Source organism: Cherax quadricarinatus, chromosome 18, assembly GCF_038502225.1.
Source record: "Cherax quadricarinatus isolate ZL_2023a chromosome 18, ASM3850222v1, whole genome shotgun sequence".
NCBI classification, from domain to species: domain Eukaryota; kingdom Metazoa; phylum Arthropoda; class Malacostraca; order Decapoda; family Parastacidae; genus Cherax; species Cherax quadricarinatus.
This window is the reverse complement of record NC_091309.1, coordinates 3,336,313-3,351,574: the sequence shown is the minus strand read 5'-3', so window position 1 is coordinate 3,351,574 and position 15,262 is coordinate 3,336,313. Positions and strand designations below refer to the sequence as shown.

The 15,262-nt window shown below is 40.4% G+C and overlaps 1 protein-coding gene across 1 annotated transcript in view; it reads left to right on the top strand.

The window, feature by feature from the left end:
- The window catches only part of Flo2 (flotillin-2), a 95,275-nt gene that overhangs the window by 54,440 nt on the left and 25,573 nt on the right, over positions 1–15,262 (top strand). Inside the window, exons 2-3 of the mRNA XM_070086081.1 lie at positions 9,540–9,634; positions 10,370–10,571. Coding sequence (XP_069942182.1) covers positions 9,540–9,634; positions 10,370–10,571 — 297 coding nt within the window. The remainder of the gene's footprint in view (positions 1–9,539; positions 9,635–10,369; positions 10,572–15,262) is intronic.

The window sequence follows — 15,262 nt, the reverse complement described above, 5'->3', positions numbered from 1 at the left end:
GCTGTTCCTGGAATTGCTGGGATGTTGCATCCGGAGGCTTGTAGACTACCACAATGACTAGGTTTTGGTTCTCGACCTTTACTGCTAAAACTTCCACTACGTCATTTGAGGCATTAAGCAGTTCTGTGCAAACAAGTGACTCTGCAATGTACAGGCCAACCCCCCCCCCTTTTGCCTGTTCACTCTGTCACATCTGTATAGGTTGTAACCTGGGATCCATATTTCGTTGTCCAAGTGATCCTTTATGTGGGTCTCAGTGAAAGCCGCGAACATTGCCTTTGCCTCTGCAAGCAGTCCACGGATGAAAGGTATTTTGTTGTTTATTGCTGGCTTTAGACCCTGTATATTTGCAAAGAAGAATGTTATCGGACTGGTGGTATTGTTGGTACTGGGGGGGGATTTTTTTTCCGGCATTAGTATCTGTATCTGTTGGTTTGGAGTGGAGGCCATCGACTGTGGTTCCACTCCAGGAATGACTGGATTTGGTGTACGATTTCTGCCATTTCCTGCCAGTTTTTTTTCCTTCCTGGCACTAAAAAACCTCTCCCTCTTGAGTGGCTGTGGCTACCCAGGTTTTCCCATGGCCTGGATGTTTTGTATCTTTTTGTCCCCTTTAGATGGTATGCCTGGCAATTTAAGTTATAGCACAGTCTTTCCTGTACTGAAGAGGTACACATTTCAGGGTGAAAAAGCTTACAGGAAGGGAGTTTGCATTTTCCTGTTGTCATATGGGCATGACATTTTCTAGGGTGGTCATAGTTGCATGTCCCATCTGTTTTTCCAGATTTCCCATGCCAGCAGATACCAAGTGCATAGTATGTGCACAGGCTTGGTTTCCGTTTGCCTTGGGTTTCTGTGACTGTATTCCCTGTTGGTGCATGTTTCCCTGTCTTATTCCTATCCTCCTTAGCACCAACAATGGAGCTCCCACCAGTTGTTTTTGGTAATTTATCCTCACTATTGCTATTGGAGTCCTCTTGTTTGCTATTTCCTGCGGTATTTCTGGTTTGCAATATTGGTTTTATCTTATCTTTGACTACACTTGTTTCCCTACTATGGCTCCTGTCCTCTATGAGGTCATTTATATGTATTCCTTCCTGCGTATAATTCCCGACTACCTGGACAAAATCTCCAGCTTCACCATTACTGTCTCCCAGGACAATATCTCCAACTTCACCATTTCTGTCTCCCAGGACAGCACCTCCAGCTTCACCATTACTGTCTCCCAGGACAGCACTATCAGCCCCACATTTACTGACTACCAGGACATCACCTCCAGCCTTACAGTTTGTGACTACATGGCCAGTATCAAGGGCAGTACCATTCAGCCCGGACTTTTTATGTTCCCATCTGTTGTAGAAAGCTTCCAGGTTTTCTATGAAAGCAGCTTTGATGTTATCCTCTTTTAATACCCTTGTGATTTTAGTCCACAGATTTTCCTCATTTGGGCATACCCAAAAACACTTCTCTGTTTTAATACTGCTTGTAGCTAGTTCTGGGATATCTGCACAAGGAGCGTGACACCAATTTCCACAAAAATGACAATTTATCCATGTGGTAGCCCGTTTGTTTGACTGACCACAGACTACACACAGCTTCATAATGATTTGAATGGTTGATTTACTGCAAGTCTACTAGCAACCTCTTGAATATTATATTAATAACCTTAAATGAAGCTCTAGCTATTTGTATTTCTGTTTCTAACTCTTTTTGTATATTGGACAGCTTACCGTCACGTTCCTGATTTTTAATGTTTGTGTTTATAAGGGCGCCTACAAACCCATCCGTTTACAGTCTGCTTTATTGTCCAACGAAACTGTTTGAAACCAGTCCCGGGTTCGGACCAGTCAAGGGTTCGGACCAGTCGATCTGCTCTGATCAGTGGGTCACTTATTTAAAACATACAATAAGATAAGATCACAGTAAACAGGTGATTTCAGAATATGCAAAACAACCACTGTGAAAGAATAGAGAAATTCCAAGCGCTTTCGTGACTACTCACATTATCAAGGAACAATGAAAGTAAAGCATCAAAGGAAGGTATATAAAGGGGTAGCCCACACCTCACTATCAGATCCCACAACACCCGACGCGAGACAGCAGGCCTGCCGGCCCAACTAGACAGGTCCTTCACACAACCCACCAACAAACTATTCTACCCAAGAAATAAGAAATTTAAAAAATTATTATTTGTCCAATGTATTATTAAATTCTTCCCAAATTCTATTAATTATAAATGGATCTAATTTATATAAACCAAAGAAAATATTCATATTATTGTCAAAACTGCTTTTTATGAAACAAGATTCAATTATATTCTATTCTTTCACAATGGTTGTTTTGCATATATATATATATATATATATATATATATATATATATATATATATATATATATATATATATATATATATATATATATATATATATATTGTGTGTGTGTGTGTGTGTGTGTTGCCGAATAGGTAAAAGTTGTAATTTTGGCTTAAACAGCAACACTTTTCTTGCCGAATAAGGCAAGCGAGAATTTGTGTATGCAATAATTTCGCAAAAATCATTCTGAACCAAACGAAAAAAGAATATATTTCATTGTGTTTGTTTATTATTAAATTGTTGTAAACTTATCTAAAATATATTTAGTTGGATTAGGCTAAATTAAATTGTGCTTGTTATAATAAGGTTATGTAAATTTTCTAAGGTTCTTTTGGTACAAAATTATTAATTTTTACATTAATTAACATAAATGAAAAAAATATATCTTTAAACGTATAAGAGGAAATTTTGGAAAGGACTTAATTTTAAATGAGTTCTTGCTAATTGACTAATTTTACCTATTCGGCACGTTATATATAAGGGGTGGTAGGAAAAATTTTTCAAACAGCCTCAGGGAGAACCTTGAGTTTTCCCTGAAGCAAGTTTATTAATTTCTCTGAGGATGAGGGTCCCCAGGACAGTTCCAGAGGTGGTACCTCCCTATATTTTCTATAGCTGGAATGGGGGCCCTCATCCTCAGAGAAGACAATAAACGTACCTCAGGGAAAACTCAAGGTTCTCCCCGGAGCTGTTTGAATATTTTCTTCTCTTACCACCCCGTATATTTTATTTTCTATGTGAACATTTATTAATAAACAGAATACATTTACAGAAAAAAACAAACATGAATGCAATGGTACAATGTATCAAAGATCATGAATTTCCTCCAGCTCCTCCGAGGCTGGACGCGAGCCAAGTATGCAGCAAGTATTTCCCCTCTGGATGGCCACGCTGAGGCGCTGGAACATGAAAGTGGCTGCCCTTGGGTCCCTGGTGGTGTCGATGAGTCTGGAACCCAATTCTTTAAGGAAACGTGTGGCATTTTTTTCCCCATGATCCCCAGGTCTCTGATCCCACTGGGACAAATTTATACTGTTGGCTTATGTCCCTGTACTTGCTGATTTTGTACTCCTCCCTGTGGTCAGTAGTTCCTCCCAGTCGCCCAACACTGTGATGGATATAGGTGTCAGCCAGTGTGGACACACAGGTATAATCCCATGCTAAGAGCTTGCTATTCTTCCAAGGATAGATGGTGATCCTGTCGGGGCAGTTTGATGGGTTGTGGGTATTGTTGGCTGCTAGTGATCGGGGCTCCCTCTCGGTTGGGCATCCAGCTGTAGCAAGGGTTCTCTTTATGATGTCGTTGAACTCATTGTGTCTTGCATGCCAGCCCTTGGTTTTGGAACAGTTAAGACCATGTAGACCATATTGGTCTGCCTGCGCTTCGCCGCAAATACACGTATATTCTGTGTGAATTGGGGCAGCAAGGCGCAAAGCCACTGCAATACGGAGGGTCTTAGGGTCGAGTCGCGTTCCCATTGCCGATATGAGAACTGTTTGGAGGAAGTCCCCGGAGTGAGGTGCGCTCAGCCTGGAGACGGGCAGTCTCCCTATCTGATGTTGCAGCCCTGAGCATGTTGGCAAGCACCTTTTCAGCGATCGGGCCATCCCAGCTTGACTGTGAGCCAGTACTGTGAGCCAGTACTTCCCTTGAAGATGGACAGTGGTTGCAAGCCTGGAAGTGAGGCTTGCAACCACTGTCCATCTTCAAGGGAAAGATTCAATACAGAGTCATATTCCTTGAGTTTTGGACTGCTGAAGGCTGGGGAGCATCTCAGAAAGTAGGTAAGTTTTGGGATTGACAGGCACCTGGTGAGTAGGTAGAAGGCATCATGCGTGTCAATGTCTTTCATCCTGCTTTCCATCGTCCGGAGGTCTGAGACTTTTTTCTAGGATCAGATCGATGGCATTGGACCCAAGAGGAGTACCAAGGAGAGTGCTATTGGCTGGATCAACGGTTCGTGCTCCTGGTAAAACGGCGCTAATATTCTGGATCATCTGTCGATTGGTAGAAACTATTTCACATTTGGTGGGGTTTAAAGAAAGGCCCAGGCTTTCTCCCATGTCTTTACACACACACACACACACACACACACACACACACACACACACACACACACACACACACACACACACACACACACACACACACACACACACACACACACGTATATGTGTGTGTGTGTGTGTGTGAGACTTCGTCAATGCGATTAGGTAATATAATACAGAAGGGGTACTGGTGAGGGCGTGGTATAAAAGGGGTAAGAGAGGAGGGCGAGGGGAGAGAGTGGGCTTCCTTGCTGAGGGAAGATTTAGACAGGGTGGGTGTATCGACAAAAAGTGAGTGGAGATACAAGGGAGGATTGGGGTACCGGGAAGATCCACATATGTACTCATAACTTACTATCACATGATCTCTGGCACCTAGTGGTTCCCCCCTTTAAAAAAAAAAAAAGGGTACTTCTTCGTATATCGGTGACCGATTTAGAGATTTTATTTACTTTCACACCGCAGCCTGGAGCCAGACTTTTCTGCATACTGTTTGTTCAACAGCGTTATTGTTGTTGGCGACCCAATGGCCCACATCCATCACAGCCTAGTTGATCTGCCACGCGGCGGAGCAAATATCCAAGTTCCTCTTGAAAACTTCTATACTTGTTCCCGCTTAGCTATGATTGTAATAATTGTTCCGGTAGATGACTATGGTGATGGCAGGGATGGCGAGGCAGGGGTGCAGGACTAGAAGTCTACACGGTGCTTACCTGTTGATAGTTCTAAAGATCATGGCCCCCGCGGCCCGTTCTCAGACCAGACCTCCAGTATATCAGTACACAAGGAGGGCACCGTCGAGTACTGTAATTTAAACTGCACTTCATCCCCAAGCAATTTTCCTTCTTGAGTTCCACCCCTTGTTTTACTTACCAGCACACTACTAATATAGCCAATTTGGTTTTTTATAAAGATTTTACATTTTTTATATTATTTTTTTTATATTAAACATTTAAAATAACTCAGAACGTAAGTCAAATGTAAGACACCTTAGTGGGGAAGTAGAAAGGTGAGTAAACAGGGAAGTGGATAAAGAGAGGTGGATAAACGAGGCGCGTAAACCGGAGTGAGGAAGAGCTGGGTAGCAAAGTACCTCGGGGCAATAAATTAGTGAGGCCACGTCAAGTTAAGGTTCTGTCTAAAGCACATTGATTTATTGAGCGACCTTTCCCTTCCACATACTATTACACACACGCCCAGCGAAGAGGTGGGGCCAGGAGCTCTGAATCAACCCCTGCAACCACAAAAAAAGGTGAGTGTACACACACACACAGCGAAGCGAGGAGGCGAGGCCAAGAGCTGTAAATCGACCCTTGCAACCACAAATAGGTAAGTGTGCACACACACAATGGCCAGAAGTTACCGGAGATTTGAAGAACTGATAAGACTGAAAACTTGATTTCAGAGATTACGAAGCAGGTATTGTAATGTAATGTCGGGAGAGAGGCAAGTAATAATGGAAGTGATATAGTATATAATGAGCACCAAACAATAGTAAGACAAAATAGAATAATGACTCACATACTGGAAACAATTGAAGAGAGAGAGAGAGAGAGAGAGAGAAAAGGAAGCAGCAGCAGCAAAGCTAAATGTCAGTCATTAGGAGATTAGCTGGGAAAACTAGACTCTCCATGGAGAATCAGAAACATGGAGAACAAAATATACTCCAGGTAAGAAGCCCTAAAGAATTTTGAGCCAACGTGTGAAATAAACAATAATAGTGAAGGAAAGGTGATGGTTTTCACAACTACGGTGAATAAGATAGTTAAAATTAGTTAAATTACCCTGAGGAACCCCTGTGGAAATAAATCACATTGTTTGACTGTTGAATTATATTAGGTTAAATCTACGTAATCTTCTATATGCAATAAGTTCACAGTAAACAGGTAAATGCAGAACAACCACTGTGAAAAGAATATTGAACGTCCAAGCGCTTTCGTGATTTCTCACATTATCACATTGTTAATGTGAGAAATCACGAAAGCGCTTGGAAGTTCACTATTCTTTTCAGTGGTTGTTCTGCATAATGTTCTATATGTGTGCCAATAACATCTGCGTAACTTCAAAATCAATACTCAAATAAAAACTTGGCCACGTCCTTTCTTTTCCTACTGTGAGTGGCGTCATTCAGCAGGGAGACGCTAGTATATTCTGGGAAGGAGCGAGCAGCAGGTGGAGGGAGGCTACCGAGGGGGGGGGGGTAAATGAGAGGGTCTGGTAGTAGAGTGGGAGGCGAGGTGATAGAGACTAGTCACTGGACACGTTTACTCTCTCACCACCACCTACTTGGTCTCCCCATTTACAGGTCCACACTTCCTGCAGGTCCTCCTCTACTCCTTCCTCTTTTACAAGGCTTCCTCACACTTTTTTTTTTTTTGGGGGGGTGGAGTATCCTAGGTAATTTATACTATGTATGATAATTGTGCCTGTGCCTACAAGACCTACCTTTTGCAGGACCTACCTTTTACAGGACCTACTTCTTGGTCTCTCTCCTTCCGTGCAGCAGCATGGGGAAGTCTTAACAAGTGAGCAGTATTGTGGAGCTTATGTCGCAAGTCTTATCTTCTGGTGATAATACTAATGAGAGAGAGTGAAAGAATGAGAGGATGAGAAATGTGGGTAGAGTAGAGGTAGGTAGAATTGCAATAGATAATTGAATTCAAAGGATTTAATAAAGAAAAGATAACGAGAGGGGGAAGGTAGGTAGACGGAAAGGAGAAAAGGTATGTAGAGAAATAAGGGAGGGGGAATGAAGGAAGAGGACTGTGAGGGGAAGGTAATTGCATACACATTCATACATGCTTACCTATTTTTTGTACCCTCCTATTTGTGGTTGCAAAGGTTGAATCTTGCTTCTGACCCTGCCTCTCTGTTGGCCTCTGCTAGAATTCCTTTCTCCTGGTGGTGTTTCTTAGTGGTTCCACTGCTTTGTGCACCCACCGTTTTTTCCTGAATCTTCTTAATCAACTTCTTGCCTTTGCTCTTCTTTTCCCAACCTCTTCCTCTTGCTCCTTTTTTCCCAACCTCTTCCCCCTTGCTTCTCTTTTCCCAACTTCTTCCCCTTGCTCCTCTTTTCCCAACTTCTTCCCCTTGCTCCTCTTTTCCCAACTTCTTCCCCTTGCTACTCTTTTCCCAATCTCTCCCCTGCTATCTTTTGCTTCCCCTCTCCATCCCCCATGGCCCTATCTCACTCCAAGTGCCAGATGCATTTTAATATGGACAAATACAAAGTCATAAGCCTGGAGAAAGATAATTATCACGACATTTAGTAGTTCAATTGAATGTCATAAATATTTCTTTAGATCATAGATTAATTAATGACTAATTATCCATGGAAGCAAAGAGGGGTATATATGAAAGTATAGTTATATCAATGCTCTTGTGTGAGTGTGAAGCATGGGTGGTGAATATTTCAACAAAGAGAAGACTGGAGGCAGTGGAAATGTCATGTCCGAGGGCAGTGTGTGGTGTGATAATGCAGAGAATCCGTAGTCTGGAGATTAGGAGGTGCAGGATTACCAAAACTATTATCCAGAAGGCTGAGGAGGGGTTATTAAGGTGGTTCAGACATATAGAGAGGATGGAACAAAATAGAATGACTTAGAGTGTATAAATCTGTAGTGGAGGGAAGGCGGGGTAGGGGTTGGCCTAGGAAAGGTTCGAGGGAGGGGGTAAAGGAGGTTTTGTGTGTGAGGGGCTTGGACTTCCAACAAGCATGCTTGAGCATGTTAGATAGGAGCGAATGGAGACAAATGGTTTTTAGGATTTTATGTGGTGTTGGAGTGTGAGCAAGGTAGCATTTATGAACTTATTCAGGGAAACTGGCAGGCTGGACTTGTGTCCTGAAGATGGGAAGTACAGTGGACCCCCGCATAACGATTACCTCCGAATGCGACCAATTATGTAAGTGTATTTATGTAAGTGCGTTTGTACGTGTATGTTTGGGGGTCTGAAATGGACTAATCTACTTCACAATATTCCTTATGGGAACAAATTCGGTCAGTACTGGCACCTGAACATACTTCTGGAGTGAAAAAATATCGTTAACCGGGGGTCCACTGTACAGTGCCTGCACTCTGAAGGAGGGGTGTTGATGTTGCAGTTGTATAACTATAGTGTAAGCACGCCTCTAAGACAGTGATGGAGTGAATAACAATGAAAGTTTTTCTTTTTCGGGCCTCCATGCCTTGGTGGGAAGCAGCTGATGTGATAATAAAAAAAAAATTGAGAGATTTTAGATTTTTGCCCTATTAAAAGAAGTAATTTATAGCCTTGTATCGTAGTGGTTGGATGTTTTGACACACAATCAGAAGTTCTTGGGTCGGACCCTAGCAGTAAATAGATATATACATGTATACTCAAACGGACATTAGTAACATTGATTATTAGGTTATCCTAGGTTAAATCAACTTTATTTATTATATAGTGTGTACGAGTGCCCATAACAGTTGCTTCTTTTTTTTATTTCATAAATCAGTTTTACAGGCTAAGAGCTGTAATCCAACTATAGCTTATTTCGAAGCCTCATCCCTATCTGAGGTATACTACCACTCCCAAGGATGTAGGCTAACACCCAGTTACTTGCTTGCTGCTAGATGAACAAGGGCAGCAGGTGTAAGAAAACATGCCCAACATTTCCACCCGTACCGGGGATCCAACAACGGACACTCAGTGTGTGAGCTGAGTGTGCTACCAACTGAGCTGTGCGACACCCTTCAAGACCATTATAAAAAATTATTAATATTCTGAGGTTACTAATTCAAATAAAGATTTTCTTTTCTTTTGCACACCTACATCATGAGCAGGAGGATAATAAAAACAGTCACTGAAAGTGTCTAAAATAGAGGTGGGAAAACAATTCTGAACCAGCCTGTGATTTTCATTTTAAATGGAGGTGACAAAGATTACATAGCTCTTAAAAAGTAATGTTTACAGAAGGGTGTTAAATATTATATAAATATGTTTAATTTATAATTGTGTATAATGCCTGAAGGGTTCGTGGTTGGGAAGTGTAGATTGATGGTATTGAAAGAAATATAAACAAACATGTAAAGATGTAATATTGCTCTTGATTCTTGTTATGTTTGATTGATGTGTTTGGTTTTTCACTTTTGCAGGAGGCTGTTGTGGGGCCACAACCAAAAAGACTATTGTGGGTGGGTGGGCGTGGGCATGGTGGTTTGTCACAGATGTCCAGCGGCTCTCCCTTGAGGTGTGTGGACCTTTATCTTCAAATTTTTAGAGCATGGTTTTAACCCTCAAACTGTCCAAACATAGATCTATGTTCACTCACGTAGTGCTCCAAACGTAGATCAACATTTTTTTACATAAGAAAGCATGTAAAATCAAAAGTAGATCTACGTTCAGAGTGCTACACGAGTGAATGTAGATCTAAATTTGGACAGTTTAAGGGTTAGTCTAATGGTTATCTTACTGTAGTCTTTTTTTTTTCTGTCATGAAGATATAAGATTACAATATTAATAATGAAAAATCTTCTACTTACACTTAACTTTACATTTGTGTGTATTTTTTAATGGTTCTTCTTCCTTAATACAGTATTACCTTTTCATTTTATAAGACTCAGTCCTATACTGGGCCATAGGAACCACTAAGCCATAACTTTTTTAGAGCCTTATTTTGCCTATTGTATACCCCCTCTCAAGATGGGTTTAACAAATTGTCAAAAACCCGAACCTCAATAAACAAATGTTTTTCTGTTTATTACTTACCATTATCAAGTTAATGGCTGATAATGTATATAAATTTAATCATAAGCAAAAGGATTCATTTTCTAACACAAAAATGGCATCTTTTCTTTATTGCCAAGGTAGACTAAAAATTACAAAAGTTTGTTCTAGTTTTCTTTGCTAATGTTACTTGTCTAGATCTCACATGGGGTGCCACATACATTCCTCTTGTAAACTTCATATGTTGCTTTGTTTGCAGGTGATTACATTAAATCCACGATGTGAGAATGTGGAGACATCACTAGGTGTCCAAGTTACTGTCACAGGGGTGGCCCAGGTGAAAGTTATGAAAGAGGAAAAGGTGCTTAAGATTGCCTCTGAGCAGTTCTTGGGCATGAGTATAGATGACATCAAGGGCACCATACTCATGACATTGGAGGGTCACCTCAGAGCAATTCTTGGTAAGTTTGAATTTATAGTACAGTGCAACCTCTACTTATAAGTTTAATCCATTCCGTGACCTTGCTCACATCTGGATTTGCTCGTTTGCAGAGTCAGCTTTCCTTATTTAAATTAAATGAAATGGAATTAATTCGTTCCAGTGGAATTCCAGGCACAACAAAATACTTCAATAATTTCCCTAATATCAACTCTACAGCTTATTTATCTATCACAATTCATCCAATATGACATAATAAACAATATTATTAACATAGAAACATGATATACACACTAGAATAAATAAAATACATGTCATTACACATTTGGCTAGTGGTGGTGACATTGGCCATTGTTGTTGTTGGGGTTTATAGGGCTGCCACAGTGGCCATTCCTGCTCCTGACTACATGTGTAGAGAACCTAGGATAACCTAAAAAAGTCAGAGTGACTTATAATTGCTGCACTCTTAATGCTACACTTAATTACTGCACTCTTAATGCTACACTTAATTGCTACACTCTTAATGCTACACTTAATTGCTACACGCTTAATGCTACACTTAATTGCTACACTCTTAATACTGCACTTTGTCACTGACTCCTGCTATAGTATTTTACATATTGTGCAAATGGTACACTGGTACTACCTGGCCAAGTCCTTAACCCTCCACCTAGTTTGTTTATCTATGATTTCCTGCTTTAATTAATTCCATGGAAATCATCCTTTTTGTCCTTTCGCAAAATAACATAAGGAAAACATGAAAATTCCCTTCACCGTGAGTGGAGTGGACTGAGCATTGTTTTGATACATACTGCAATCTCGTGGTGGCGTTTGGAAACTTACTTATAGTATAGCAGTGATATTCATTGCGCGGCTCATGAGCCGCTATTAATAACAAGATATGCAGGCTAATATTACCATGTCTAATTTTTCTCATTTACTATATTGCACTAGCAGCTCAGTACTACTTAATTTAGTTGAGTTATGCTAACTTGCAGTAGCTGCGGCTCTCTCAATCAATGTGTTTAACCGAAGTGGCTCTCTTGCAAAAATTAGTGAATAACACAGTAGTATAGGGTACAACAAGGTCTGCCACTGCTGTTTCATGTTGTCTGCCATTGCTGCTTAATGATGTCCGCCAATGCTGTTTCATGTTGTCTGCCACTGCTGCTTCATGTTGTCTGCCACTGCTGCTTCATGTTTCCTGCCACTGCTACCTCGTGATGTCTGCTCCCACTTTTGCTAGTGTGTTGAAGACCTTTCCAATATGTGAAGGTTGAGAGGGGCAGTTCCAATTAAACAGGTATTGGACGGTGATGTCATTTGTTTACTCTTGAATATCGCCAAAGAATCAAACATTTCTACTACTTTGAGCTCAATTTCAAGGCACTTTTCGTCATGAAACCAATCAAAATCATATCTATTTCTGTAGTATATCTTCTATTCTATCAAAGGAGACCAAGAAAACGAGAATACAACCATAAAAATCATACAAAAATATACCGCTAATGGCTGAGAGGTGAACTCCGTTATTTATGGTCTGATTTCTTTCATTTTTGGTGTACATTAAAAAGCATCTTTCCATCATGCACTGCCCAAGTTTGAATAAGATAGCCCAACAAACAACTGAGATCCAGTTCCCTAGATCAAGAGCAAGAGCCCCTCACAAGCATCAAGGAACCTCCCTTGAGGCCCGCTTGCATCTGGAAATTTTGCTCGCGTCTAGAAGCAAAAAATCGACCGAGCGACTGCTTGTATCTGGAAAAACTCGTATGTGGATGCGCTTGTAAGTAGAGGTTCCACTGTACATCTTAGTTCTGTCTTAGTGTGAGCAAGGTAATATTTTGTGAAGAAATTTAGGAAAACTGGTTAACTGGACTTAAATCCTGGAGGTGGGAAGCACAGTGTCTGCACTCTTGCCTCTGGCAAGACAGTGATAGCGTGAGTGACGGTGAAAGTGTTTCTTTTTCGGGTCACTCAACCATGGTGGGAAACAGCCAGCGTGTTAAAAAATTTACAAAAGACCATATTACTATTTGAAAGGTTTTGATTCGTTTTTATTTGATTTGATAGGCATTGTGTTCATACACAGTGGGAATACTTACACAAATGATGATGACTGAAACTTATGTGAAGGAATGCAGAGAAAAGGGGCTGACTTTTAATTTTTTATTTTACCATCCATCTGTCTGTTTTCTACAAGTAGGTTACAGTTATTCCTGTTGGAGTTTATAGCACTTAGGGATGATAGGGACTTAAATTACAGTGTCAAGATTTGACTAGTAAACATGTTTGAGTGCAAATTGCATTTACTGTACTGTATGGTATATCAAATGCTTCAGTTTAGAGAGTTGAGGCTTATTTATTTATTTGAATTTCAGTCACTAGGTAGGAGGTATTGCTCTGTTCTACATTTAGGGCATTACCAGCTTCCATAGTAGGTTGGTGTACATTGTTTAGGGAAGAGAGTGAGTGCTTTGGCATAAATATTCCTGTAATTTAAAGCATCAATCTTGGCTTAAAGTTAAAGAATGGAGTGTGATACATTATTCCTTGAGGGAAATGGAATATAGTGATTTTGGGAGATAAGATAAGATAAGATTTCGTTCGGATTTTTAACCCCGGGAGGTTAGCCACCCAGGATAACCCAAGAAAGTCAGTGCGTCATCGAGGACTGTCTAACTTATTTCCATTGGGGTCCTTAATCTTGTCCCCCAGGACGCGACCCACACCAGTCGACTAACACCCAGGTACCTATTTGCTGCTAGGTGAACAGGACAACAGGTGTAAGGAAACGTGTCGAAATGTTTCCACCCGCCGGGAATCGAACCCGGGCCCTCCGTGTGCGAAGCGGGAGCTTTAGCCACCAGGCACCGGGAGGGATAATTTCCCATGATGCAGGGAAGCCATGCTTTTGTCTTGGTGTGGATTCTATGTCTAATTCATTTGGATGTCATTTGCATATATTAAGATACATTTGTGAAAAGGCTTATCCTTGCACAGAAGTGTAAGGGCTGGTTTCAGATCGAAAGGATACCAACTTGAAATAGGGCAGAGATATTTTATTTTTAGAGATTTTTCTAGGGAAGGGTAGGCCCCCCTATATCCTCCGGTCTATTTTATGGGGTTTTACTAGGTCTGCTTCAGTTATTGGGATGGCCTAACCATGGTCACTCATCTTGTTTATATTCTATTATCCAAGAAATAGGACAAGACTTTCAATTTTTTTGTGTGTTGTATTCAAAATGGAGGGCAAGTGTTATAAAGGAGAGGCCAGGGAACATGATCAGTGAACAGAGGAAAGATTGCTTTAGTGGCTGGAATACCTACATTGTATATCTTGAACTATTTTTAACTTGGAATTTGTTGAATTTTATGTAAAATTGTCTCACAAAATCATAATGACATGATTACAAACAAGCCATACCATAGGCAGGTATAGAACCCACGATCAGAGAGTCATAAAAACCAGAGTTTTATGTAAAATTGTCCATATTACTAATTTACCTGCACTTTATAGAGTAGTTTGATAGTTGAATAGGCAGTTTCTTTGACTCACTCAATAGAACAGAAGGCATACTAGCAAAATAACTAGAAATTAGATCATATTGAGTATGGAAATGTCTTAAAATAGGACTCAGATTTGGCAAAAGGCAAAATCACCAGTGCATAAATTGCACCCAGACTACTATTTTGCACCTGGGTAAGCCCATAAGTTTTCCATTAAAATTTGCATGTTTGGTGTCATTACCTCCAGAAAAAAATGCTATACCATTTCAGAATACACCTACCATCCGACTTACGACCGAGTTCGGTTCCGAGAAACCGGTCGTAAGTCGAAATGGTCGTAAGTCGAACTTTACTACTGAATATCAACAAAACTTTTTTGTAATGACTTTATTTTATTGTTTTATTTTGGTATTTCATGTTTTACTTTACTTTTTATGCTGTTAGTACTGTATTTTATACTGTAAGGTTTAGGATAAACACTGTGTACAGCACAAATAGTTGTTTATTTCCCAGAAATTTGGCATAAAAAACACGGTCGTAAGTCAAGTGGTCGTAAGTCGAGCAGGTCGTAAGTCGGATGGTAGGTGTATATCTTTATTCTTTCAACAAACTGGCTGTATCCCACCAAGGCAGGGTGGCCTAAAAAGAAAAACAAAAGTTTCTCTTTTTAACTTTAGTAATGTATACAGGAAAAGGGGTTACAAGCCCCTTGCTCCTGATATATTAGTTGCTCTTAGGACACGCATGGCTTACAGAGGAAGAATTCTCTTTCACTTCCCCATGGAGATATATGTATGTATGTATGTTCTCCATAGGGAAGTGGAACAGAATTCTTCCTCCATAAGCCATGCAGGTTGTAAGAGGCGACTAAAATGCCGGGAGTAAGGGGCCAGTAACCCCTTCTCCTGTATACATTAATAAATTTAAAAAGATAAACTTTCATTTTTCTTTTTAGGTCACCCTGCCTGGTGGGATATGGCAGGTTTGTTGAAAAAAATGCATGTATGTATGTACAGGAGGGCCCCGCTTTATAACGCTTTGTTTTACGATGTTTTGCTAATTGCTAAAACAGTGGTTTTCAATGTACGTACGTATATCCTTTCTTCATATATTCAGACTTCTTACAGTAAATATATTCACCACTCACTGTAAACTAAGTAATATGTGTACGATATATGCATATTTTAAAGTAATATGTGTACT